Source organism: Manis pentadactyla, chromosome 11 (genome assembly GCF_030020395.1).
Source record: "Manis pentadactyla isolate mManPen7 chromosome 11, mManPen7.hap1, whole genome shotgun sequence".
In the NCBI taxonomy this organism is placed as follows: Eukaryota; Metazoa; Chordata; class Mammalia; order Pholidota; family Manidae; genus Manis; species Manis pentadactyla.
The window spans coordinates 97,929,206-97,956,963 of NC_080029.1; the positions used below are offsets into that span (position 1 = coordinate 97,929,206).

The 27,758-nt window shown below is 38.6% G+C and overlaps 1 protein-coding gene across 1 annotated transcript in view; it reads right to left on the bottom strand.

Moving 5' to 3' along the window:
* Positions 1 to 136: 136 nt before the first annotated feature.
* The window catches only part of SHC4 (SHC adaptor protein 4), a 121,411-nt gene continuing 93,789 nt past the window's right edge, over positions 137 to 27,758 (bottom strand). The window contains exons 9-12 of the mRNA XM_036924518.2: positions 25,999 to 26,059; positions 19,525 to 19,704; positions 8,761 to 9,014; positions 137 to 2,497 (exon numbers count right to left, since the gene is read on the bottom strand). Of these exons, the coding sequence (XP_036780413.2) occupies positions 2,342 to 2,497; positions 8,761 to 9,014; positions 19,525 to 19,704; positions 25,999 to 26,059 (651 nt within the window). The 3' untranslated portion in view covers positions 137 to 2,341. The remainder of the gene's footprint in view (positions 2,498 to 8,760; positions 9,015 to 19,524; positions 19,705 to 25,998; positions 26,060 to 27,758) is intronic.

Genomic DNA, 27,758 nt, shown 5'->3' on the forward strand with positions numbered 1-27,758 from the left:
ACCTTTGTAAATACTACCTCTATCCAACTCTCCTCAAATTACCCAATTTAAGTGAGCCATCTGTTTCCTCTCAGGACCCTGATACATCCTCCAAATAAATTTTCCAAATCCCAAACATCAGACACACACTGCCAACTGTCACAAAGCAATAACCATTTATTTTTTTTGAAAAGTCATTTACAGGTATTTATAGGCAAATGGATTTCCACTTTAAGATGGATGAAGATAAAGTGTGTTATTAAAGAGCATGCAATCAAACATTTGTTTCATTTTGTTTTCACTGTGTCTGTGGTACCTGTAAGTGCAGTCTTTGCTTATCCAACTCCTTTGCCATTCCAGTCAAATACTGATTACCCGTGTGGACTGCTCACACCATATATACTCTACATCTTTTGTATCAGGAACTCTTTCTTGCTACCCACTTAGTATTCTGCACAACCAGACTGAGACCACAGCTCTGCTCTGTCTCTGATAAAGGTGATTAGATCACCTATAGATTTCTATGACCTATACCCACACTGATCCTCTTAAGGACATATAATCAAGAACTAAGGTGAAACCAGGAAAAATACATCATTTCCTGGTTGCCTAAGAAGAAATAAACCTACTCAAGAAATCCATGGCAGTAGAACTAAAATACAATCATAAACCTTCACATAAAAATATTACAGTGTGCTTGATTTCTGATGATTTCTACTCAAAAGAAGCTCCTCATATTTAAAATTTAGCAAATATATCAAATTTCCAAAGATTAAGTTGTATCTACACAGCCAAAATGAAGTGAAGTTAAGGCAGTTGTCTAGATAACTCAGAATAAAAAACACTAAAGTAATGGCCATATGTCTACATGCAAAGGTGGGTAAAGAACTGAAGCAGTTTTCTGCTACTGAAAACAACCAAATCCACTTCTGCCATTCCAAAGTTTCAATGTGTTTGATTAATAAGCTCAGGGTTGCTGCTCTTTGAATGCTGATCTTAGTTGTGCCATTCATTCTGTGAGTATAGACACAGACAAAAAGAAAAAGATGAAGTTTTTGCCCTAGTTATACAGACTGCTTATCAACATTGATTGACCCCTAATAAATGGAAAATTTGCTTTTTTTAGACTCATATTATGTTAGGGCTAATACAGATCTCTGAACTAGTCTAGCCCAGCTCCCTCATTTACAGAGGAAAAAGTTAGATTCCAGGCAGGTTCAGCAGCTTGCCTCAAGGTCACACTGATGAGACCCCTCCAGCACTTTTCCCTACACAGTGCGTGATTACCCCATCAGTTGACCAGCGCACCTCTGTGTAGCAAACTTTTCCAACTGTTTAGTCCGATATGTTTTCTCCCTTCTAAATTATGTCTGATCATATCTAGAAATGGTGCTCAGGATCATATAGATGAAGGATAATGATTCCAACAGTCAATCAAGAGGGTATTTCCCAATACTTTCAAATAAATTCAGTACTTTAGATAAGAATGAAACTAATTTGGATATTGAATATGAAAAACATTGGTTTGTTTGCCATCTCTTAAATCCATGTGCTCATGAGCTTTCCCTTTTTCTTTTTGGTAGGGAGGAGGGAAGGAGGGAGAGGCATGACGAAGTCAGAATGACTGACAGATTTGGCCTCTTCAGCTTGTCCTGTGCTGCATAAAAACAGTCCAAACAGCAAAGATTGAGAAACACTAGGCCAAAGAATTTGGGCCCCAGCCCTTTAACCAGCAAATGGGGTAGGCCAATGAAACATCAATTCAGTGGCTTTGATTTGGTTCCACTGGCACAGACACAGTCTTAATTCAGTGTCAAATTTATTTTAATATTGCAGTGAAAGTACTACTAAACAGAAAATGTAATAAAGTCAATAACTATTGAGCAAATTGCTTCTTATTTTTGTGTCAAGGAAAAACTTGTTTTTGGCAAATTGTTCTGTATTTATAGAATATGAAGACAATTAATACTAACCTCCCCAATATGAAAATGTTCCCAAATGATCGAGTTGAAAGGCACATACCACTGCCCCAGCAGTTCATTAAAGTTGTCCTTAGCGTATGAAATTTCAATTGTGCTTTTAGCTTGGTATCAATGCAATCGGGCCTTAAAAAGTGATCCGTGCATATGCATCATTTCTTCTCAAATCGACCAGTCTTCTTCTGCTTCTCAGATTTTCACTTTCTGGAGATCAGTTTTTGTTAGTTCTTTGTTTTATAAAGAACCTAATCCATGATGCTCTCAGAAAGATACACTTCACAGTCTGTGCTCTGTTTTGTCTAGACACCAAGTCTGAATTATCTCTGTATCTTAATACAAAAGGGACTTTCTTGAAATATCAGTGTGTTGGTACTTCCATATTGTCATTTGTTGGAATGCGAAAGTCCTGGGATGTTATCTTTTCTTACTGGTTGTTTAAGGCTTACTTCACTTCCAGACGAGATGATTGGCAAACTATTATCCATGTGGTATCTGATAAGGTGGCCAACATTATCAAACACATGATCCTTGGTCCTCACCTTGGAAAGGAAGAACAAACGTATTTAGGTTAAATGATAATAGTTATCCTGGAAGACTATAAATAATCAAGGAGAATAAATAGGCATATCCCTGAAGGAGATATTTGCTGAATAAAGAAAAGAAAAGGTACTTTTAAACTCCATGTCCCTTAGTAAACAATTTTCTTATTCCCCACTTCCCTTTCAAAGCAACCATCTTCCCCACTTAGGAACATGGTAAGCTTGTCACCCAGTCCAAATTTGCAACCATGTTACTTTGCCATGTTACTGTTTGATATATTCTATCATGTCACCATTCCTATAAAAATTTAACTGGGTTGTATAAAAGCATGAATCCCAGGATTACAATTATATCCCGTCAAGGAGATTGCTTCCTTAATATCCTGTCTCTGTAGGAATCAGACCTTTCTGAAGAAATCATGCTTTTCTAGGAGGCCCCACACAAATCCTGTCTCCTCCATGAAGTCTCCTCAGACCTTTTTAATATGTATTTATATCTCTTTCCCGCGGACTTTATGGTAGCTGATTCATAAACATTTGTTACATGGAACTTCCTGACTGTATTCCAAAGGAACTCAGTTTCCCTAAGCCTGCCTTCTCCTGCGGAGTTTCCTCCCTAGTATTATTATATCCTCACCCTGTGCACTGGTTCAATGCATGAAGATATTACTCTCCAGCATGATTCCACTGGCTCGGTAGTCTGGCCATAATGTACTCCTGTTAGGAGGATGACTAGGAACTGTCCAAGAGAGGGAAGGCATCTGGCCAGGAAGCACCTTCTCCACAGGAGAAGGCAGGCTTAGGGAAACTGAGTTCCTCTGGCACACAATCAGGAAGTTCCATGTAACAAATATTCATATAAAAGGAGCTACCTCTCCACAAGGGATTCTAGATATTAGTTTTCAGTTTACTAAAAACACACACACTCAAGTGAAATAATTGGCCAAATTTGAATATGGACTGTGAATTGGGTAATGGTATTGTACCAATATTTAAATTTCTTGATTTTGATCATTGTACTGTGGTTATGTAAAAGAATATCCCTATTCTTAGGAAATACACACTCAAGGATTAAGAGGAAAGGGGAACAATGCCAACTTACTCTCAAATGGCTCCAAACCTTGAAAACGTCTTTATCTCCTCCATCTCACCCCCACCCCACGTCAAATCAGCTGACCAGCCCTGCGGGCTGTGTTCTTAATCCGAGCTCCCTCTACCTTCTCCCCTGCATTTCTCCTGCCTGTATTCCAGTTCAGGCTTTCACTTGTTTTTCTTTAGGATCCTCTAATTTCTTTCTCTGTTCCCGGTCTTTCCCCTTCTCTTGGATCCTGCATATAAATGTCAAATTAATCTTCCTAGTGTAGGGATTATAAACTAGCCACTCTGGCCAAATACACCAGCAAATATCTTAGTTTGCTTGAGGGTAATGTGAAAGGTACCCAATAGAGAGTTTTTAAGTATTTTGAATTAAAAATGGGGAAAATTCATTTAAAAATCTGTTTTTGTGGCTTCTCCAGAAAAATCAAATCTGGCTACATCAGGCCCCTACTCTAAATGGCAGAAATTGACTAGAGCAAATGGTGACTGTCCCCCCTTACACAGGACATGAACTTTTAAGTTCATCACGGTCCACTACACCCTATGATCATTTCTTTACCTCCCAAGCTTTACACACTGGGCGCTCACCAGGCCCTACAAACATTTGCTGCCATGACCCCAATCACATAGGCTTTTGCACATGTGCGTGTGTGTGTGTGTGTAACATGAGATCTACCCTCTGAGCAAATTTTAAGTGTACAGTACAGTACAGTTAGTTATAAACACAGTGTTGTACAGCAGATCGCTAGAACTTTTTCATCTTTAGCTGAAACGCTATACCCACTAAACAGCCACAACCCACTTCCCCCTCCCATTAGGTTCTGGCAACCACCATTCTACTTTCTTTTCCTACAAGTCTGACTGTTTCAAATACTGCATGTAAGTGGAATCTTACGGTATTCGTCCTTCTATGGCTGGCTTATTTCAATTAGCATAATATTCTGAAGGTTCATTCATGTTGTTACATATGACACATTTCCTTCTATTTATGGCTGTGGTACTTTCTCAATCCATTAATCCATCAATGGACATTTCTCTTATTTCCACCTTTTGGCTATTGTGAATAACACTGCAATGAACATGGGAGCAACAGATATCTCCTCAAGATTCTGATTTCAATTCTTTTGGACAAACACCCAAAAGTGGAGTTGTTTTTTTATTTTGGGGATAATATAGGAGTTCTATTTTTTTATTTTTTATTTTTAGGAAACTCCATGCTGTTTTCTATAGCATAGTAACTGTACCATTTTACACTCCCATCAACTGTGTACAAGAGTTCCAATTTCTGCACACCTCACCAACACTTGTAATCTTCTGCTTTTCTTCTGATGGTCATCCGTAACAGATGTGAGGTGATAGCTTACTGTTAATTTGATTTGCATTTCCCTGATGATCAGTGTTGTTGAGCATCTTTTCACATACCTTTGGCCATTCATATATGTCTTCTTTGGATAAATGTGTCTATTCAAGTCATCTGCCCATTTTCTAACAGGTTATTTGGGTTTTTCCACTATTGAATTATAGGAGCTCCTTATGTATTTTGAAAATTAACACCTTAATCAGATATATGGTTTGCAAATATTTTCTCCCATTCTGTAGGTTGCCTTTTTATTCTGTTAATTATTTCCTTTGCTGTGGAGAAATTTTTTAGTTTGATGTAGTCCCACTTGCCTATTTTTGCATTTGTTCTCTTCTTTTCTGGTGTCATATCCAAGTAATAATTGCCAAGACCAATGTTATCTCCTAGGAGTTTTATAATTTCAGATCTTACGTATAGGTCTTTAATCTATTTTGGGTTGATCTTCACATACACTGTAAGATAAGAGTCAAACTTCATTCTTTTGCATGTGGATATCCAGTTTTCCCACCGCAGTGTGTTGAAGAGACTATCCCTTCCCCATTGTATATTCTTGGAAATCTTGTCAAAGATCATTTGACTATATATGCATAGGTTTCTTTCTGGGCTCTCTGTCCTTTTCCATTGGTCTATATGTCTGTCTTTATGCCAGTACCAAATTGTTTTGATTACTGTAGTTTTGTAATATGGCTGAATCAGTAAGATAAAATATACATGTGTTCCTAGCTTTGTTCTTCTTTCTCAAGATCACTTTGGCTATTCAGTGACCCCTGTGGTTCCAAATGGATTTCAGGATGGTTTTTCTGCCTTTAAAAATGCCATTGGAATTCTGATACAGAACTGAATCTGCAGATTACCTGGGTAGTATGGGCATTTTAACAATGCTAAACCTTCCAATCCATGATCAGGGGATGTCTTTCTATTTATACACTTCTTTAATTTTTTTCAGCAATATATTATAGATTTCAGTGAACAAATCTTTTGCCCCCTTGGTTAAATTTTTTCTTAAGTATTTTATTCTTTTTGATACTACTGTAAATGAGATTGTTCTGTTAATTTCCTTTTCAGGTTGTTCACTGTTAGTGTATAGAAATGCAAAATGATTTTTGTATGTTGATTTTGTATTCTGCAGCTTTGCTAGACTTATTAGTTCTAACAGGTTTTTTGTGGAATCTTTAGATTTTCTACAATAAGGTCATATGATCTGTGAACACAGAGCATTTTCTTCCTTTCCAATTTGGGAGCCTTTTTTTTTTTTCTGTCTTGCCTTATTTCTCTGGCTAGTACTTCCCATACTATGTTGAATAGAAGTGGTAGAGTGGGGGTTCTTTGTCTTGTTCCTGATCTTAGAGGAAATCTTTCAGTTTTTCACCATTGAGTATATAATAACTATGGGCTTTACATATATGGCCTTTATTATGGTGAGATAATATCCTTCTACTCCTAGTTTTTTATAATCATGAAAGGGTGTTCAATTTTGTGAAATGTTTTTCTTCATCTATTGAGATGATCATGCAATTTTTATTCTTCCTTCTGTTAAAGTGTTGTGTCACACTGGCTGATTTTCTTTGAAGAACTATGCTGGCCTTCCAGGCATAAATCCCACTTAATCATGGTATATGATCCTTTTAATGCACTGTTGAAATTGGTATGCTAGTATTTTGCTGAGGATTTTAACATCTATCCTCATCAGGGATATTGGCCTGTAGTTTTCTTTTCTTGTAGTGCCTTTTTCTGGTTTTAGTATCAGGATAATAATGAGTTTGGAAGTATTCCCTCCTCTTCAATTTTTGGAAAAGTTTAAGAAGGATTGGCATTAATTGTTATTCAAATGTTTGGTAGAATTCACCAGTAAAGCCATCTGGTCCTGGGATTTTGTTTGTTGGGAAGTTTTGGATTAGTGATTCAATCTCCTTATTAGTAATTCATCTGTTCAGATTTTTGTCTTTATGAGTCAATGTCAGTAGGTTGTATGTTTTTAGGAATTTATCCTTTTCTTTTAAGTTATCCAATTTGTTGGCAAATAATTGTTCTTCATAATCTCTTATAATTATTTAAGTTCTATGGCATCAGCTGTAATATTGCCTATTTCATGTTTGAATTCATTTGAATTTTGAATTTATCTTCCCTTTTGTCTTCTTAGCTAATCTAGCTAAAGGTTTGTCAATTTTACTTTTCCTTCCAAAAAACCAACTCATAGTTCTGTGGATTTTTCCTATTGTTTTCCTATTCTCTTTAATTTATTTCTGCTCTAACCTGAATTATTTCTTTTCTTCAGCTAATTTTGGGCTTAGTTTATTCTTCATTTTATAGTTCCTTGAGGTGTAAAGTTATTTTGTTTGAGACTTCTCTTTTTTCAATGTAGACATTTATCACTATCAATTTCCTTCATGTTATTTTGCTGCATCTTATAGTTTGATATAGTGTATTTTCATTTTCATTTGTCTCCAGATATTCCCTTGAACAACCCATTGGTTGTTCAAGAGCATGTTGTTCAATTTCCACGTTTGTGAATTTTCAAGTTTTCTTTCTGTCATTAATTTCTTTCATTGCACTGTGATTAGAAAAGATATTGGTATGGTTCAATCTTCTTAAATTTGTTAAGACTTGTTTTGTGACCTGACATGTAACCTATCCTAGGATTTTTGAGCTAACATGAGAATGTTCCAAGTATGCCTGGGAAGAACGTGTATTGTGCTGCTGTTGGGTGGAGTGTTTATTGTATCTGTTAGGCCTATTTGGTCTATAGTGTTGTTCAGATTCTCTGTTCCCTTGTTGGTCTTATGTCTGGAGGTTCTTCAATTATTGAAAGTGGGGTATTAAAATTCCCTACTGTTATTGTGCTATTTTCCCCCTTCAGTTCTGTCAATGCTTGTGTCATATATTTGGGTACTCTGAAATTGGGTACATATATATTTATAGTTGTTGTATCTTCCTGGCGAATTTATCTTTTTTTCATTATAAAATGTCCTTCTTTGTCTCTTTTGGCAGCTTTTGACTTGAAGTGTATTTGGTCTGTTATAAGTAAGGCCACCCCTGCTCTCTTTGTTATCATTTGCATAGAATATCTATGCATCCTTTCACTTTGAGACTATGTATGTCTTTAAATCTAAAGTAAGCCCTCTGTAGACAACATAAAGTTGGATTTTGTTTTTTTATCCATTCAGCTATTCTACATCTTTTGATTAGAAAGCTTAATCCACTTATATTTAAAGTAATTGTTGATAATTATTACTATTACCATTTTGTTCATTGTTTTTTGTCCAGGATTATTTATGTCTACAGACATTCTGTTCCAGTTGTATATCTTTCATTGGCTTAATACCATTCTACTGCTCTATCTGCTCCCGTGGCTCCTTCCCTGTGCTCCACATGTCTCCCTTTTAAAATTTTGCCCTCTTTCAAGGTTCATTTACATGTCAGTCCTTGAAAGAAGCCTTTTTCTTTTGTGGTTTGCCTCAACCACAGCATGGTTGAACTATTCTTACATCATTCTGATTTATGTTATAATTATTTAGGCATTCATTTAGTAGGTATTCATTTAATTCACTTAATTAATGAAAATTTAACTCAATTCATTTAATTAAATTGAGAAAGCAGAAAAAGGCTGTCCTCTATTTGCTCCTCCAGGGTAGCTTCCACTCAAACTCCTCCACTGGCTTCTACTTAGCACTTCATATTCCAACTGGAGGGTTCAAGAAAAAGTAAATTCTTAACCTTGAACAGCCTTGAATATCAGGTTTGGGATCTATCAGAGTAACGTTAATCACAACATCCTGTGGAAACTTTAATGAGAGGTCAATGATACCTTGCCTTCAGGATCCACCAGGAGAAGATGTTTTGCCTGGCCTCCCTGCAGCCCACTCAGCACATACTGGCCAGGAGACGTTGCACTCTCTCGAACCAGAAAGTCTCCGTCCTTTACCAAAAGGCTCTCTGCTGCCTTCCTGCTCAGCTTGCCATGGTAGCAGTCTTCATTCCACAGCTGCTGCTTAATGTGTGGCAAAGCATGTGAGCTGGCAGGCTGGGCCATGGCACCTGGCTGAACAGTTTCTGGTACTTCTGAATTCAAAACACAAAGGGAGACATTACCAAGTTACCTCTTCATCCATCCATTCATTCATTCATTCACTCAGCAAATGTAACTTGAGACCCTACTGTGTGCCAGGAACTATTTAAATAATGCTGTTTCTGGAACAACTGGGGTTTTTGTTTTCCAGAACTTCCAACAGGCTCTAATTTAATGGTAGGTCCAAACATTGCCTTTGGCTTCTGTTACCAGGAAAGGCTTGCCCAGGTGCAAGAGTTTTCCTTTCTGATGAGAAATGGAACTGACCCAGAAGAACTGCTTTCATAAATGCAGAGAGAGGCCCTTTATGTCCCAGAGGCTGTATGTTAAAGAGAAAGAGACTTATTCTGTACCTGGATTACAGACAACTTCTAAAACATTCCCAAACTCTTTGAAAATGTCTACAGTAACTTTGGGCTATTCCTATTTTTCAGTGCTTCGCTTTATTTTAAGCCATATTACTAATGTGCTTCAGAGATATTACTCTACTTCTATGATACCCACAAATGTCCCTGGTAGATAGCAAGGCTATCAGGATGATATCCAGCATCACTAGAAGTAATAGCATGAAATTCTTATGTCTGAATCCAGGTAAAAGTTGTATGTTTAATATGACAAATTTACTAGGAAAATAACCATAGAATCACATCTTCTCTTTTTAAATGCAAAGGATCTTTTCCATAGAAACCAGCCTTCATCTTCATAAATGCAATGGAGTGTTTACATGTCCTTATGTAAGGATATCATGAATGAGAAATCCTCTTGACTCTAAGTTTTACAACTTATACATGACAATCCCATGGCAACCACTGGCAACCAGTGTCCTGTAGACTTAATCCAATTGTCCTGTTAATATATTATAGTTTTGTCACTACTAAAGAACTTTTCTCTGCATAACACAATAATGATACAGCATTCACAAATACATCTTTTAGAAAACATCTTTTATCTACAGCTCATGGCTAAAAACTTTTCTACAAACATTCAGGTCTATCTATCATTGCCAGAAAAAGCCTGAAGAAATATGTCCAGATTGGTGGATAATACTCAGAGTTGGCCTTAGCGGTGCCCACTTTCAGGCAATATGGAGGACTTCTGATGACTAGCTGTGTGTGTGGTGCATCATGCTTTTTGGTTTATTCTGAGAGTATAGAGTTGGGCTTTTGGACGGGGACAAAAGAAAAATAGACATCATGTCATCTCAAAAAGAGGCAACATGCCATGGGCCAGCATGAGGATATTGTCAATATTCTCCTAATACAGCTTCCCAAATTAGTGCAAGAGTAAGATACACTATACTGGGAGATATCAATCATTGAAACATTTGCTGAAAAATCTAATTTTTCTAAAAGCAGAATATCTGACAGAATTTTAATTTTTTTGTTTCAATTTTAAAAGTCACACACATTACTTTTTTTTTAATCTGGGAAAAATCACAGAAAAACAAAGAAAATTAATGACCTACAGTCCCATCACCAAGTATAACCATTCTTTAACATTGTGGTGCATTATCTATTATCAATTCCTTTTCTTATGTAATGTTGACTTTCAGAAAGATGCCACAATTTAAACATAGTCACTTAAACACAATTTCCATACAACATTTAATGAACTGCTGGCTTGATAGAATTAAATTTTCTTACAAGTAGTGAAAGTTAAGGAAGTAACAAGGAAGGCCACTCTAGATTTAATTCAAACTAAAACAGAAAAAAGTGATGGGAATCATGGAAGAAAATAATCATGTCATCCTGGAGTTCCTATTAACAACTAAAGACCTAGTTGGTATCAGGGTCCATCTGATGGGAAAAACCTCTGAAAAGAAGAAATATGGTTTAAGGAAGAGAAAATATCTAACATGCAAAATTTGGGTTGAACAATTGTAAGTAATCCCAATGATGAAGAAAAGATGAGGTGTCTAAAGAAATCTACATGAACTTTGAAAACAGCACATTGATGCACTCGGTTTTTTAAGAGCACATGTAATTGGATGTTTTTGATAGTATTGATTATTATATTAGCAAAGGACTGGAGAAAAATTTGATGTCCATCAAAGGGACCGGTATAGAAATTATGATAAACTCATACAATGGAATACTATAAAGCAATAGAAATTAACAAGTAAATGCATTCAACATAGAATCACCTAAACATATAAAGCAAACATTAATAGACCGGGAAGGAGAAATAATCAGCAACACAATAATAGTAAGGGACATAGTACCCCATTTTAAACAATAGATAGATCATCCAAACAGAAAATCAGTATGGAAACATTGGACTTATACCTCATATTAAGTCAGATTGACTTCACAGACATTTACAGAACATTCCATCCAAAAGCAATAGAACACACATTCTTCTCAAGTGCACATGGGACATTCTGCAGGATAGATCATAAGTTAGATCATATCACAGACAAGTCTCAATAAATTTTAGAAGATTTAAATAATAGCAAGCATCTTTTCTGACCACGATATGAAACTAAAAATAAATTACAAGAATAAAACTAGGAAATTCACAAATATGTGTAGATAGAACAACATCTACTGAACAACCAATGGATGAAAGAAGAAATAAAAAAAGGAATCAGAAAATATCTTGAAACAAATGAAAATAGAAATACTACATTGCAAAACCAAATGGGATCCATCAAAAGTGGTTCCAGGTGGGAACTTCATAGCAATTAATACCTAATTAGGAAAAAAGAAAGATCTCAAATACACAACCTAACTTTATACCTGAAGGAACTACAAAATGAAGAACAAACTAAGCCCAAATTTAATAGAGGGAAAGAAGTAACAAAGGTCAGAACAGGAATAAATGAGAGTTAAAAAAATAGAAAAGATCAATGAAACAAAAGGCCAGTTTTTAAAAAGATAAACAAAATGAACAAATCTTTACTTAAACTTCACCAAGAACAAAAAATTAGGGCTCAAATAAATAAAATTAGAAATGAAAGAGGAGACATTAAAAGTGATACCACACACATACAAAGGATCAGAAGAGACTCCTCTGAACAATTACATGCCAACAAACTGGATAACCTAGAAATGGATAAACTCCTAAGAATTTACAACCTACCAAGATTGAATCACGAAGAAATAGAAAATATGAACAGATAAATTACTAGTAAGGAGATTATAACATTAATCCAAAACTTTCCAACAAAGAAAAGTCTAGGAACTGATGGCTTCACTGGTGAATCCTGCCAAATATTTAAAGAGAAATTAATACCAATCTTTCTCAAACTCTTCCAAAAATAGGAGGGAACACTTCCAAACTCATTTTATGAGGCCAGCATGATTGACCCTGATACCAAAACCAGACAAGGACAGTGCAAAAGAAAATTTTATGTCGATATCACCAGTGAGCATAGATTTAAAATTCTCAACAAAATATTAGCAAACCAAATTCAACAATACAGAAAAAAGATCATACACCATGATCAAGTGGGATTTCTATCAAGGATGCAAGGATAATTCAACATCCATAAATCAATCAATGTGATATAGCACATTAACAAAATGAAAGATATGATCATTTAAATAAATGAAGAAATTTAATGAAATTCAAATTTCATTCATGATAAAAACTCTCAACAAAGTCAGTATAGAGGGAATGTACCTCAACATAATAAAGGCTATATATGACAAGCCCACAGCTAACATTATGCTCAAGGTGAAAAGCTAAGCTTTTCTTTTAAGAACAGGAACAAGATGCCCATGCTTACCACTTTTTATTCAACATAGTATTTTAAGTCTTAGAACAATTAGACAACAGAAAGAAATAAAAGGCACCCAAATTGGAAGTGAAGAAGTAAAACTGTCTCTATTTGCAGATGACATATTATGTATATTGAAAATTCTAAAGACTCCATCAAAAAAAAAGGGATAGAAATAATAGACAAATTCAGTAAAGTTGCAGGATACAAAAATCAATAAATTTAGTTGCATTTCCATGCACTAATAAATGATCAGAAAATTAAGAAAAAAATCCCAATTACAGTAGCATTGATACAACAGCACACACACACACACACACACACACACACACACACACGCACACAAGAATATTATTCAGCCATAACAAATACTGTATGATCTCACTTTTATGTGGAATCGTGAAAAACTGAACTCACAGAAACAGAAAACAGATTGGTGGTTGCCAGACACAGGTAGTGACATGTGAGAGAAATGGGTGAAGGTGGAAAAAGGTACAACCTTTCAGTTATAAGATAAATAAGTGCTGTTAATTTAATGTACAGCAGAGCAACTCAGTTCATAACACTTCAGAGTTAACAAGACTGTATTCCATATTGGAAAGTTGCAGAAAGTAGTTCTCATCAGAAGAAAAACAATTTTTGTAACTATGTGAGGTGATGGATGTTAACTGAACCTAGGGTGGTAGTCATTTTGCAATATATACATATATCAAATCATTATGTTATATACTTTAATACAATGTTATATGTCAATTATATCTCAATAAAACTGAAAAAATAACAAAGGACATTATGTGCTAATTTGGACAAATCTCTAAAAGGAGAGTGAAATAAACAGGAATAAAAGGAGGTTTTCATGACTTCCTATTTTTAAAGTAGACTAGACAGACAGATGTACATAGATACTTAACTGGGCACTAATATTTGGGCAGTAATCAGAAGAAACTGTTCATATCTAGAGAGTTGGATACAGTATTAAGAGCTCAGGAAGGGGCATTTTTCCTTTTTATTTATATCATTATTTGTTATTTGGATTCCTTTCATGAGCATTTGTATTACTTTTGAGATTTTTTAAGTATATAAAATAAAAAATGTATACAAAGGTCAAGATAGCCATATAGCTAAAGATTAAATCAGAAAAGGGATATAAACTTGTGAGAAAATTGTTGAAGTTGGGAAACAATCCTCAGTTTCCTGTGGTGGGAGGAAAAGCCTCCCCATTTCTCACCACAGCCTGTTATAATGACTCCCTCTCTGATCCAGGAGGACTGTAATTCATCAATTATCTTTATTCACAGTAGTTACATTTTATAAAGTTGCCAGGAACACTGAATTAGTGAAAACTAAACCATTCCCCCTAGAAGAAATGCATGGCTAGGTTCCTCCAAACCTCAGGTCACATTTTCATCAGTCAATCAATACATAACCTTGTTTTATGTGTGTTTCTGCTGAGAGTCACAGTATATACCACTGATTCAATAACACTGAACTCCTGGCCAGCAGCACTGGAACTCATGCCTGAATGTTTATCCAACAATTTTCTCCATTAAACACATCCCAACCTTCTGCACTTCAGCACTACACTTGTAGGCCATTTTTAACAGCAAGATCATCAACAAATAGCATAAAAATGCAAAAAAATGGAGCAATACATAGACCGCAGAAGGACAGTTCTGTAAGAGCTGGAAGAAGAAGGCAGCGCCGGCCATGGTTGACCTCAGCTGGCCATGAATGAGCTCAGTGGGCAGCTCAAATTTCCTGTTGTTCTGTGTATGTCCACAAATGACCACCAAAGTGCCATGAGTACTGATTTTAGAGTCACAATACATTTTAGCAAGTGAACAAACTCTCAAATATGGAATCCATGCATTATGAAAATCAACTGTATATTGCTTACCGGTATGGATTATTGGGTACAAAAATTATAAAATAGGAATTTATTTGTATTATTGAGGGGAGAAAACACATTCACGTCTATAAATCAGCTAACAAATTGGTATAAAAGGTGTTAAAATTTAAGCATAAAGTAACCAGAGAGAAATGATTTGAATTATAAAGAATTATATGTCTATTAAGATACATTAGTAAGCCAGACATAACAATTAGTATATAATAACTAGCATAGTGAGAACAGACAAGTGGGACAAGAGAAAAAGTGTAATAAAAACCTAGAAACAGATCATATATATAGAAGGAATCTAGCATATGGAGAGTGGCATCTAAGAAAAAGGAGATTATTTACTCAATGGTGTTTGGAAAACTGGATCACGTACATAGATAAAATTAAGTTAAACCTCCCATAGAAAATATGAAGCTCAAAGGAATAGATGTCTTATTATGCTGTGTATTTTATTATAAAACTGTGAAGTCAATAGAAGCAAATGTAGTACAAGCCGGACAAAGAAGAAAAAATTTACTCCAAAAAGAGTAGAAGGAAGACATACTGAAGATAAAAGTGGACATCAATGACAGAAAATAAACAAAACAAAACAATAAAGAAAATGAAACCAAAATCTGGATCTTTTGGAAAGATCGATTAAACCTCAAAGAACACTAATCAAGAAAAGAAGAGAGAATACAGAAATCACCAATAATATGAAAGAGAGAAGGTATCTTACAGGCAATAAAAGGAAAACTAAGAAATATTATGAGAAATTTCATGTGGAACAGACTATAAGCAAATAAAGTGGAATCCTACTAAGTTTTTAAGGAAATAATATTGCCAAAGAAATCACAATCCCTTCTTATCTATGGCTTTTTGGCCTCTAAAGCAAACTCCAGTCTCTCAAGGGCACACCAACGGGAAATAGGCTGTAAAAGTAGTGAAGCCCCTATAAAAGGCATTTTCTCCAACATCTACATGAGATGTACGTATAGAGGATAATGGCAAGAATGACCGGAAGAGCACAGCCCAGGCCTACAGATGACAACGGACAGGAGATTCCTCTCATAAAGCTGAACCAGAGTCTAAGCAAATCACTTTGTCCACTTTGAGCTCAGGAAGTCTTCACAGGTACTGCCTGGAAGATTTGGTAATTGCTATGGACCAGTGACTGCTGTGTGTTTTGCATGCTTCCCTTTTGAGAATGTGGGTTTTTATTGTAATTAATTTATTCCTCTCTCACCACTAATTTTGGGTGTGGAATGGGGCAAACAACTTGGCAAAACTGTCTAATCTTGATCAAGAGGACTTCACATCACCCAGATGTCATGGACTTTAAGCTGGATGCTGTCACTGTATGGGGTATTTGCAAGGTCTCCCTTTGGAAAAAGGCAAATATAAAAAAAAGAGCCCATGGATATTTGGGGAGCAGAAAGGTGTGCAGTGGCAGAGGCAGCTGTGCACTAAGACCTCTTCTCCCTTTCGTGACATCATAGCACGCCTAAGTTCTAGCTGGCCACACGGCCCCCCAGTAGAGTGACTATTCTAGCTCCTCAGAAGCTGGGTATGGCTGCATGCCCAGTTCTGCCAATAGCAGGGGAAAAGAAATGATGTCCGACACTTCTGGGTCATGTCCTTTAAAGGAATGTTTGGACACTCCTCCTGCCCTTCTCTCTTCCCCCCAGGCCGAACACACATGCGATGGTGGGAGTCCAGGTTCTCAGACCACAGACAGAAGGCCTTAGACCAGAGTGAAGAGCTTGCACCAAACTGAAACCCTGAGACCAGAGAGAAAAGCCAGGGGTAGAGGATGGCAAAGCTGTCCGACCAATCCTATACCACCAATTTTTGGGGATAATAGGTAAAACAAATAAACTTCAGCCCTTTTTATGTTATAGTATTTGGGGTGGGGGTATCTTTGTTATGGGAACTTACATTGAAGCCAATAATAAATTGATAACAAAAATGAGACAGTATCCATACGAATGATTTCCTTTTCTGCAATGCTTCTTCTCTGTTGGTAGTTTGATAGGATGAGTTGAGGAGCCCACAAGGCATGCTTGAGAGATACTAGGTTCTTGTCGCTAGAGTTGTTTTTGTTTTACTGAACTAAGCAGTAAGCTTTCATCTAGATAAGGGAGCCTAAGTATGCCTACAGAAGCTAAAGAGGATTTTTGAGGGAGGAAGGGAAGAAATAGGGGCAAACATTAGGAAAGAACAGTTAAAAGGTGTGCCTGAGGCATTTTGCAGAAAAGTAGGTATAAAGTTGTCCCTACTCCACCTTATTAAATTTTCTTAAATCAACATTATTTATACTTTTGGAGAGGGAGTTAAGTTTTTGGAGGGAGCAATGGCAGACTGAAATTAACCTCAAGGTGGTAACAAAAAGCCCGGGAGGACTATGGTACATTAAATCCTAACCGGAAATAAGGAGTGAGAGAGTAACCAGAGGCCTAAATTATTAAACATGTTGCCACCATGGCTGGGAGAGAGAAAAGGGATGAAAAAAAAGAAGACGAATCAGTGGAAACACATTTTGAACACAGCAGATGCTATTTGCTTTAAACTAATGACAGGACTGCTGCTATGGATTAATATCACATTTTCACATTATTGAATTGTCTTTGACAAAAGGCAAAGCTTCTTTGCTTGAGTTATGAAGATCTTTATGAAGAGTTGCTTATAAAGGAACTGGAGTAGTGAATCAAGGATTATACCCCAGATTCCCTGATGTGGGCCACCCACTAAATAAATGAGTTTTCTAACAGTACACTGTTGCTTTGTAGAGTCTACGAAATGGAAGCTATCCAGTGTATACTCTTACAAAATTACTTTTAGAACCTGAGGCCCAAAACCTTTTTTTTCAAAAAGTTGTCCCTCTAACAAGTATTACCTTATTCATACAAACTACTCTACACTGAACAGTCCAGCTCACTGCAGAAATCTGAGTTGAGTACACATCCCACCATCCATGGCACAGGTGCCCTCTGTGGTGGATATGCACTGCCCAGGTCACTCTGCAAAGAGGGGCCGAGGCTGCAGGTGTCAGCCGCCAGCCTCCGGCTGACCACCTTCAGCAGGCTACACGTACACCTTAGCTGCAGAGCTGCCTTGCCCAAGGACTGGCCCTCCCTTATGTGGCCCAGGTCCAGAGACAGAGACAAGCATCACAAAAAGGCCGAGCCCTTTGGGCCCAATGTGGCACAACCTGGATGAGCCCCACTTACTGTCTGCAGGGTTGGCTGAGGCTTTGTCAGGCCTGCATGCTAGTTCAGTCTCTCCCTCTGCCCAAGTCTGCTTCCTCCCCTCCTCCTCTGAGATTGAACCCAATAAAGACCCTGCATGCCAAGCCCCAACTCAGTATCTGCTTCCAGAGACCCTAAGCAGGTTGTGTGGGTGCCAAAAGTGATCCTGAAAAGTTTTCAAAAAGGTGGCCTTCTCGCCACCTAGCTGGCAATGTGGACTGATGTTTCTTATTCAGGTGGCCTGGTGAAGCCAAGGCCCAGCAAAAACTCCTTTTAAATTTCATCTTGCCTTTGCAGCCATGCTAGATGGAAAGGTGCCAATCTGGAGAGACTTCCTAGGCTAGTGGAAGGCCTTTCTCAGAGACTGGGTCTCCGTCCTTGGAGCGAACCAAATTTCAAAACTCAACAAGCTTCAATATTTTATGAAAGGCATTTTTTGTTTATTTTTTAGTTGATTGGAGGCTTTTGGCTGATTTTGCTTTTACTTATTTATGTTCCTGTTTATGCATTTATCCCTGACAGCAATTGGACAGGAAATTATGTTTGTCTTACTGTATTTTACTCATAGTATATGGTTGAAGAAAAGAGCCACCTTATTTCAGTGCTGTATAAGCTCACCAAGAGGTTTTGAAATGAATAAAATTAGCACTCTCACTAAATATGGCCGGAATAGTGGCCACTGTTTCTTTCTTTTTTTTTTAATTAAGGTATCATTGATATACACTCTTAGGAAGGTTTCACATTACGATTATTATATTCACCCATATTATCAAGTCCCCCACACACCCCATGCAGTCACTGTTCATCAGCATAGTAGGATGCTGCAAAGTCACTACTTGTCTTCTCTGCGCTACACTGTCTTCCCCGTGACCTACCCCCCCCACACACACACCACGTGTGTGGCCATTGCTTCTTATACAAACAAATTCAAAATTATCTCCCAGATTTGACAGCCCTTCCTTCAGCAGGAGGACACAGCAGAAGCCAAAAGTTGGCACTCAATTTTAAGTATTTTAAAGGATTATTCAAAATCAAAGCTCCAAAACCTGAAATCCATAACATCTCCACAAAATTCTAATCTATATTACCTGTGGTGAGGGATTGAGGAAAGAAAGAATCCTTTTAGCTCCCTAAAAATGAGGCCAAAGAATGGCCTTCTTTACAATGAGAGACTGTAGTGAGTTGAAAAGTGGTCCCAAAGAGGTACATTCCAGTCCCCACCCCCAGTGCGTGTGATGTGACCTAATCTGGAAAAGGGGTTTTGCAGGTGTAATAAAGGATCTCAGGATGAGACCTCCCTGGATTTGGGGCCCACCTATAACACCTATAACAGAAAGGTTTTGTCCTCTAAGAGAAAGAGGGAGATTTGAGGCACAGGGGTGAAGGCCATGTGGAGACTGAGGAAGCAACTGGAGAGATGTGTCTACAAGCCGGGCAATGCCAAAGACTGCCAGCAGCCACCAGAAGCCAGAACAGTGGCATGAAGCAGATTCTCCTCCAGAGCCTCCAGAGGGAACCACCCCAGTGGAGAGAGTAGGACTTCTGGCCTCCAGAACTGTGACAGAATACATTCCTGTCGTTCTAAGAAGCAGAGTTTGTGGTCATTTGTTATAGCGGCCGCAGGACGCTAATGCAAACGCTAAGCAGGGACTTACTTTCACTGTGCCATGGGCTCCCCAGGGGGTGAGCTGAGCTCTGCTTTCGGCCTGAGCCAAGTGTGCTCTGAAAAGCCTGTGTATTAATGTAGCAGGGGTCATCGAAGAGCTCCACTCGACACGTGTGCTTCCTTGACAAGGTGTCTCGTTGTGGCTGCGCCCCTGTCTCCTGTGCATTACCTGTGGTGATTAATGATCAGTGTATTATATTCTTGCTTTGTAAACAATGAATAAAATCACGTTTCAGTTTAGAATTGATAGAAAGGGAAAAGCCACCCCTATCCCACACAAGGATTGAATTTTGATGCTAGATTTGACCTGGAAAAAAACAAGATAAGCACTGGTCTTTGAGATAAGCACCCTCCCTCAGCTGACCCATTGCTCTGACAGCAGACAGGAGACACACGCAGAAGACCCAAGAGAGGAACAGCCGGGGAAGGAAGGCAGCCAACTGTCCTGCAGACAGCATGAACTCACACACAACACCGCTCGGCGCTGCAGGCCAGGAACCAAGAAAACAGACATGCCATGTGGAACCTGAATAGCTGTTATTAAATTCTTATTTCAAAACACTTATTACTTAATTTTCAATTATTAAATGTGGGAAGTCTGCCTTCTCTATGCCCAAAGTTTTGTTTTGCCAAGCTCAGCCTTCCCCAACTGCTGCTATTTATTCTGTTATTTAAAGGAAAGGACTCACCCCTCAGTTATCTCCTCCTTTCCCCTTACTTTGTCCTACATTTTTTGCCATACATGGTGGTCAAAATGATCTTTCCACAACTGAAAATCGCATTGCATTGAGGTTTAAAAACCCTTTAATTGCTCCCATTGCTCTTCTGATAAATCTCAAACTCTTCAAGAAGCCCCAGGCCTTGTTCACGTCTACCCAGCTTTCCTGGCACCACTGTCCTCCCCAGTCTCTGCCCGGCTTGGCTCACACTGACCTTCTTGTAGGATCATCTCCACTGTAAGGCTATGTTCTCTGATTGACATGCTCTTCCCTCCCCTTCTTAAACACCCTCATCTTTTAAGTGTCAGTTTAAATAGCTTCTCAAGAGAGCCTCCCTTGACCTTCTCAAACTAGACTAAGTGTCTCTGCTTTCTGAGATTGTACTTCACTTTGAGAGCCCATATCACAAGAGTAATTAATTCTATTAAGTTATTATTTTTTGTTAATGCCTGTGCCACATCTAGAGTACATGTTCCATGAAGACAGGGATCCTATCTTCTTCACAGCTGCAACCCCTGCTCCTTTGCACATGTCTGGCATACAATATGATATCATAGTTATTGAAAGAATGGATATTAGTACCATATTTCACTATCTGAAGGGAAGAAGTACTTTGTACTATCTAGATGGTTCTGTCCTGAGAATGCCAGGATAGAATATTTCTGCTTTTCTGTTTAAACAAGCACACTTATCATTTGTGCTCTAAGATCACTAAGACATTGCACCTGAAGTCATGACAGTGACATTCCATTGTCTTACTGTAAAATCACATCAGTCCTATTGTTTCAGTCATTAGACCCCTTCAATGCGGTGTGCAAAGAAGAACAACTTTATAATGGATTCCACACCACGATGAATAGTGCTATGTGATTCTAACAACACAAAGCAAGGCAACCTAAGCCTACCCCAAATAGGGGAAGGTATCAGGAGACTGCAGTCTTACTCCCTGCTCCCCTCTTTACTCCTTGCCTGTCAACCACCACTCATCACCTTCTCCCATGTCATACTCTGCATGTGGGATATCCCAACGGAGGAGCGGGTGTCTACAGAGAGAGGGGTTGACAAGACACCTTGTTTCTTTACTGCATTGTGCAACATATCACAGTTTCCATCTGCTTTATTTAGTGGATTTATGAATTATAGTATCTAGTCTAAACTAAACTTTCACAAATGGACAAGTGGCTAAAAAGAGCAATGCTAAGAAATCAAGGATTGAAGATCATTCTTTTAAGCTTAGTACAAACTCCTCCTTAGCTGCATTGTGAGCTTATAAACAAGAATGGTCTGATGAGATCATAACTTTGGCCTCCCCAAAGTTGAAACTATCAAGATTTGAAACATGAATTTATGTCTTTTTCCTTATCTATAAATGCTCAAAATGTCTATCAGGCCTTGATGTATTACCTAATGGTAGTAATCAGTCACTGAAATGGCAAGACATTTTTAAAAAATGTTTATCATTAACTGTAACTTTGAAATTTTCTATTTTTGTGTTTTATAAAACATGCATAATATATTAGTATATGTGTATATAATTTATACATGATAGAATTATCATTTATTTAGGAGCACCCACTCATAAAAATGTACTGAAAGAGGAATATGACCAAAACTGTGTGTAAGTGGTCTGCTCCTAAATTAACGTAGGCCTGAGTTCAGATCCCTATGGTACCTGCTACTATTTGTGTGCCTGAGGCAAGGTACTTTAAGATCTCTTGTCAGTTTTCATATCTGTGAAATGGGGATGCCTAGCTTCAAACACACTTGTAAAGCTTAAATGAAAGAATGTGAGTGAGACACAGACTGAGCTTGGCACCTGCCTCACAGGAGACACTCAGTGAGTAGTTCCTATCACAGCAGCTGTGTATTTACTCACTGGTGCTGGGTCTCAGCACATGATGCTTATCTCTTGATGCAATATCCTCCCCATTCCCTTCTCTACCTAAGTCCTGATTGTCCTTGAGATTCTGCTCTGAATCCACCTCCGTCAGGAAGATTTCCCTTTATCCTTCGTCCCCTCAAGCTGGGCAAGGTGCCACTCCATGATACACTGTAGGTACCCATTCACTTATCTGTCTTCCCCTTGAGACTCTAAATTCTGTGGGTCCTTGAAGAGAGAGTAGGACCCATTTATCTGTGTATCTTCTTCATCTTCAATGCCTGGTATGAAGCTAGGGCTCAAAATAAAAATGTTTTCAGCTGAATGAACAGATGAGTGAATGTTTACCCATTTTCCCTTTCTTAGCCTATCTGACTCCATTATGTTCTGAAGACCTTGAGTCAACCTTTTGCTCAGGGCTCTGATTTGTCTGCCCTTCACAGAGCACTGGCGTGAGCTGACCACATCAGATTTACCATCCCACTGGCTTATACAAAAGCACCAATGTCTATACGTAGTCTTTCTTAAAACTACTATTCATTTTTTTCCAGTGTGCCATTATATTTAAGTCAGCGATGCTGTCTTAAATTTTTTTCAAAAAGATAGCTCACCCTTAACTCAAATTTAAAATCTTTCTAAACTTAAGTGTGTGGTTGTTGAGAGCTTAACCACACGTGCCAGTCACTATACATTCCAAAACTTCTTTGTGCCCAAGTATTACTCTGAGAACCAATCTAAGCTGCCTAAGAGAAGATTTGAGACAGAAAATAAATACATACACAGTGTATTTACTGTGAGTACCAAATTTTTTAAATGCAAACCCTCAGGGTTTTTGGGAATTTAATGTCTTTTTGATTAGAAATATCAACATTTCCATTTTAACTTGAAGGTTAGGAAAATACTATTCTAGTTTGCTAATTATTTCTTTTCCACAAGGGAATTCAGTATTAAGGATAGGGATCATTTATGAATCTGGCATTAAATAGAATTAACACCTTCGACAACCAGGAGCCTATTGCAGTATTTGTAATACACTGGAATTCAAGTTTTAAGTCAGTATTTGAAAAAATAAATGTCTTGGGAGGAGAATAACAAACATTATCGGAAGTATTTGTATAGGTGCCTCTCAAATGCTTAGATATGAATCTCTAGAAACAGCCATAGAAACTGTGTAACTGCTATCCTGGCAACTGATAATAATTTGCTCACTGGTCCAAAATTCCAAGATAACTTTTTAAACATATGCCCAAATAGTCACAGGCAGGTCCCAAATGGGACCACCTGATTTCTGGGTGTCTGGGGATGAACGGAGACTCTGGAACCACGGTCCTTTCTGCTACCATTGGAGGGCCCGTGCATGTCGTGGCCCCGGAGCAGGGGGTGGGTCCTTCCATCCCTCCACGGTCTTGGTCCTGACGTCTGGGAGATGGCTTCCTAGCTTTCTGGTTTCCACTGGAACTTAGCACCTGCTTTTCTAAGGTAACAATGTTGTAGCTCAGTGATTTTCAGGGGAAGAGAGTATCCAGATGAAGGAATTTTTCCAGCCTGCAAACACCGTCTCTCACCCCCAAGAGTCTGAAAGTTTCCCAGGTCTGAACTGTTACGGCAGGGCCATGGTAAACGAAGGCAGGGAGCTGGAGCTCTGTGCTGGTCCCAGAAAACCCCACAGTTAGAGTGTAGCTGAAGAACAGGCACTTGCAATAGACTTTTCTGTTGTATTCGTCATTGCGAAATACACATTTAAGCTCTAGTATAGGCAATCCAGAATAAGAGGATATGGGGCACTTGTCTAGGAGATAGCCATCATGGCTAAAATTAATTGGATGGAAAAAATTTATTCTAGGCTTTAAATAAACACTGATTACAAAGGTCTATTCATGGGTCTGCAGCAACTTATGGTGACTTAGAACATGAATAAACCATGAAAGAATAGAGGTTACATTGTTTGTTGGTTTAAAGAAATAAAACTGAGATAATCAGAAATAATAATAAATTGGGTTATATGACAAGGTTACCCTTACAAAAAGAAAAATCTTGAATAAGGTTGAAATAGTACCTCCCCATCCATTAATTCCTTCATAAATGTATGCTTTGGGGGAAGGGTACTTTAAAAATGTAAAATAAAAATCAAGCGAGAACTCCTGGAAGAACAGCCTTGTTCTTCCACAGCCCACTCAGCGCCGTTCTGGAGGTGTGGGGGCTTTCATCCAGCGCGGTCCCGTCAGGAGCCAGGCGACCGAGGACAGGCAGGTGACCGCCAAGGCTGTTCAATGGAGGGGTGGGGGATGAGCTGGGCAGGGAGGCATGTGGGTAAGGACAGAGCTCTGAAGTTCCTCAGGACTCGGTCCTAGGTCCGAGACGCGCCCCCCACCCCACGCCGAGCTCTCTCTGTGCGATCATCTGGGAGTGTCCCCGCACACTTAAGAGTCCTGATACTCACTTATCCAATTATATTCTGTCTCTCTCTCTCTCTCACTTCATTCCTCCCTTCCCCATTTCCCTCTCTGTGCCTGGATAATCCCTCTCATCCCTCTGGTCTTGGTTTGACTGTCACTTGTATGCGAGGGTCTCGCCTGCTCCCCAGATTAAGTTAGGTTTCCTGGTTATTTGTTCCCGTAACATCTTGGGCTTTGAAATACTCATCACATTTCTAAGCATTTGTTTAAGGTGTGTCTTCCTGGTTAATCTGCGAACTACAGGAATGCCAGTTGTGTCTCCATCCTAAGGCAGTGCCTGACCCACAGGAGGTCCACAGAGTCACTGAGTGAACTGCTGAATTAATGAAGACTTTACTACGAGATAAAATAGTATGTGGAGACATTTTCGAGTCGGCTTCAGCACAGGTAGAAAATCATTACAGTATTACATAGTGTGTTCCTATCTGTAGTGTGTTCCTGACTATTAAATCCTTGCAGGGTGGAGGAAAGCAGTAATCATAGCTGCACCAAAAACAATAATCTTCATCTTCAGATATCCCCGACTGTCTAAGAAATAATAAAATGAATTGATTACACTGGTATAATTCTATAAGAAACATGAAAATATCTTTGCAAGTGAGAGCTTAACCACATGTGCCAGTCACTATACATTCCAAAACTTCTTTGTGCCCAAGGTGGCAAGTTCCTACTAATTTAATTGGAGTCTTTAAGTGTGGTTATCCAACTCTATCCTCTACTGTAATGTTGTTCAGTCATCTCCCCCTGCCAGAAAGCTGCAAAACTTTTCTTCCCAAAGAAATAAATATTGTCAACAATTCATAAGGAGGAAGTGACTAACCAGCAGTATAACTTTTCATGAAAATATGTTTCCAATCTGATAGTCAATACCCTTCATTTGTGCTGTGAAGTTGTGCCCAATGTCAGTTTTCACGAGTAGTAAAAAGACATATAATGCCCTGGCTAGTGCGTGGTGGATGGGCCCCTCATTGGGACTCTCACATTTCAGATGTCTTTTTGTTCCCTTTTCCAAGCAGAAATGAAAGTTTTGTTTTAATCTGAATGGATTTGACAAGCATAAAGTCTCACATTAGTGTCTTTTTTGAAGTGAAACTCCCTTGAGTTTTGAGCACAGAAAGCACCTTTCCAGCGAAAATGCTTTCACGATGTTGAAGCAGGGAAAGAGCCCATAAAGTGCAACCACAGCACGACAGAGCGCCCAGGAGCAAGGGAGAAGTGAGCCTCCCCGGCGACACCTTCCCGGTGGCATTCTGGGCCATCAGAGTGTGGGCAGCCTGCAGCTGGAGCGTTACGTGTTTGGTTATATACACCTGACTTTCCCATGGGGGTTTAAGAGCAAGGGGCATACAGGACCCCATTACTTAAAGAGAATAAGAGGGGGGCAGGAGGGGAAGGGCAGTTGTACCTACCTATTGCCCTGCTTTGTTCTAAACAGTTCTCATATACACTGCTGCGCTTGGAGTTTCCAGGCTGTACGAAAGCAAATGAAACATTTACAAACATAGTATATGTCTATAAACTTTTAAAAAATCACTAATAATATGCCCTGCAGAATATAGTAGACAAGCTCACTTTCTGACACAGGAAGTGACTGACAGGTAAGAAAAGGAAACTGAGATTGTGGTGGGGAGCTTAGACTCCCCTTGTTTTGGAGCTGCAGAGGGGGGTCTGACTGGGCAGGAGGTCATCAAGGCTGCCAATGTGAGGCCTGTGTCTTGAGGGCTCCTGCTTCTGCTTGGGAGGTCACAGGACTCAATCCAACTTTCAGCCAGAAAGTGTGATTTCCAGAACATTTGAATAAACACTGGCCATTTAACAAACCTCTACCTAACTGTAAACTGATAGATTAGATCTCTACAGAGATTTATGTCAGGCTTATTTTTCATCCTTGAAAATCTCATGTTATCAGAGGGCTTCAACAAACCCTTATGTAAATATATATAGCTCTCTTCAGAAATGGAATGAGGTCCATTGATGCCATTGAGAATGGCAGTGTCTGTGCTTTAGAAAGATTAATCTGGCAGAACCATGCAGGAGGGTTTGAGAGAATGAAATTGGAGACGAGGAAGGGGCTTTCAGAATCATCCAGGCAAGTGAGGACCAGAAGTTAGAAAGGTGCAATAGAAATAGAAAATGCTGGGTAAATTCAAAAGATATTTTCATGGTAGAATCGTAGATCCTAAAGACTGAGTTGATATAGGTCCCACAGTGTAAGAAAAACAAAAGACTACAGTGAAAGAGTAGTAGTGCCTTAGTACATAAGAGTAAATCAGGAGAAGAATACAGTTTAGAGTCAAGGAGAAAATGCTGAGCTCACTCCTAATAGAGACAAGTAATGTCATGCTTATGGCATTACAGATGCAGAGACAGGTCATGGCTGAAGGAAGATATGGAAGCTGGAGGAGTGCGCATGCATATGGGAGAGGTGAAAGGAGGGCCAGGAACAGAGCAGAGCAAGAACAGGTAAGTGGGGGGTCAGGTCTGCAGGGGAGGGAGTGGAAGAAAACAAAATATAAAAAGAGAAGATGTAACCTACTTTGCAACTCATCAAAAATAAGATGTATTGATGGGGTGATAGATGGCTACACAGGATGACAGAGAAAGAATAGTAAAATGTTAACTGTGGAATCTAGATGCTGAGTATATGAGTTTTCACTCTATAATTCTTTCAACTTGCCTATATGTTTGAAAATATTCATAACGAACTGTTGGAAAACATGAGAACTAGAGATGTGGGATGAGAATGACACGACGGAAATGCTTTAGAAGCTAACAGAAAAGGTCAGACAAAAAAAAGAAGAGGCAGCCAACAGGTGTCAAAGGCTGTAGACAGATTGTGTATATTAAAGAAGGGAGTAGGCTTAGCAATTAAACCATCGGTGACCACTGTACAAGTAATTTCTATCAAGTTGTCAAGTGGAATCCAGACCTTAGAAGTATAGTGTGGATATGAAAGCAGAGATAGGAACAGTGTTTTTTCTAGGGTGAAAGGAAGGTGACAAGGATGTGGGACATCACCAGTTGGGTTAGGGGAGTCCAAGCACATTTGCAAACAGAGGAGAAAACCTGGCTGACAGAGAATAAAGATTGAGACCAAGGTTGATGGACAGCACAAGGGCAGGGAGCTGGAAGGAGGAGATGGGATCAGAAGCTCAGGGGAAAGAATAGT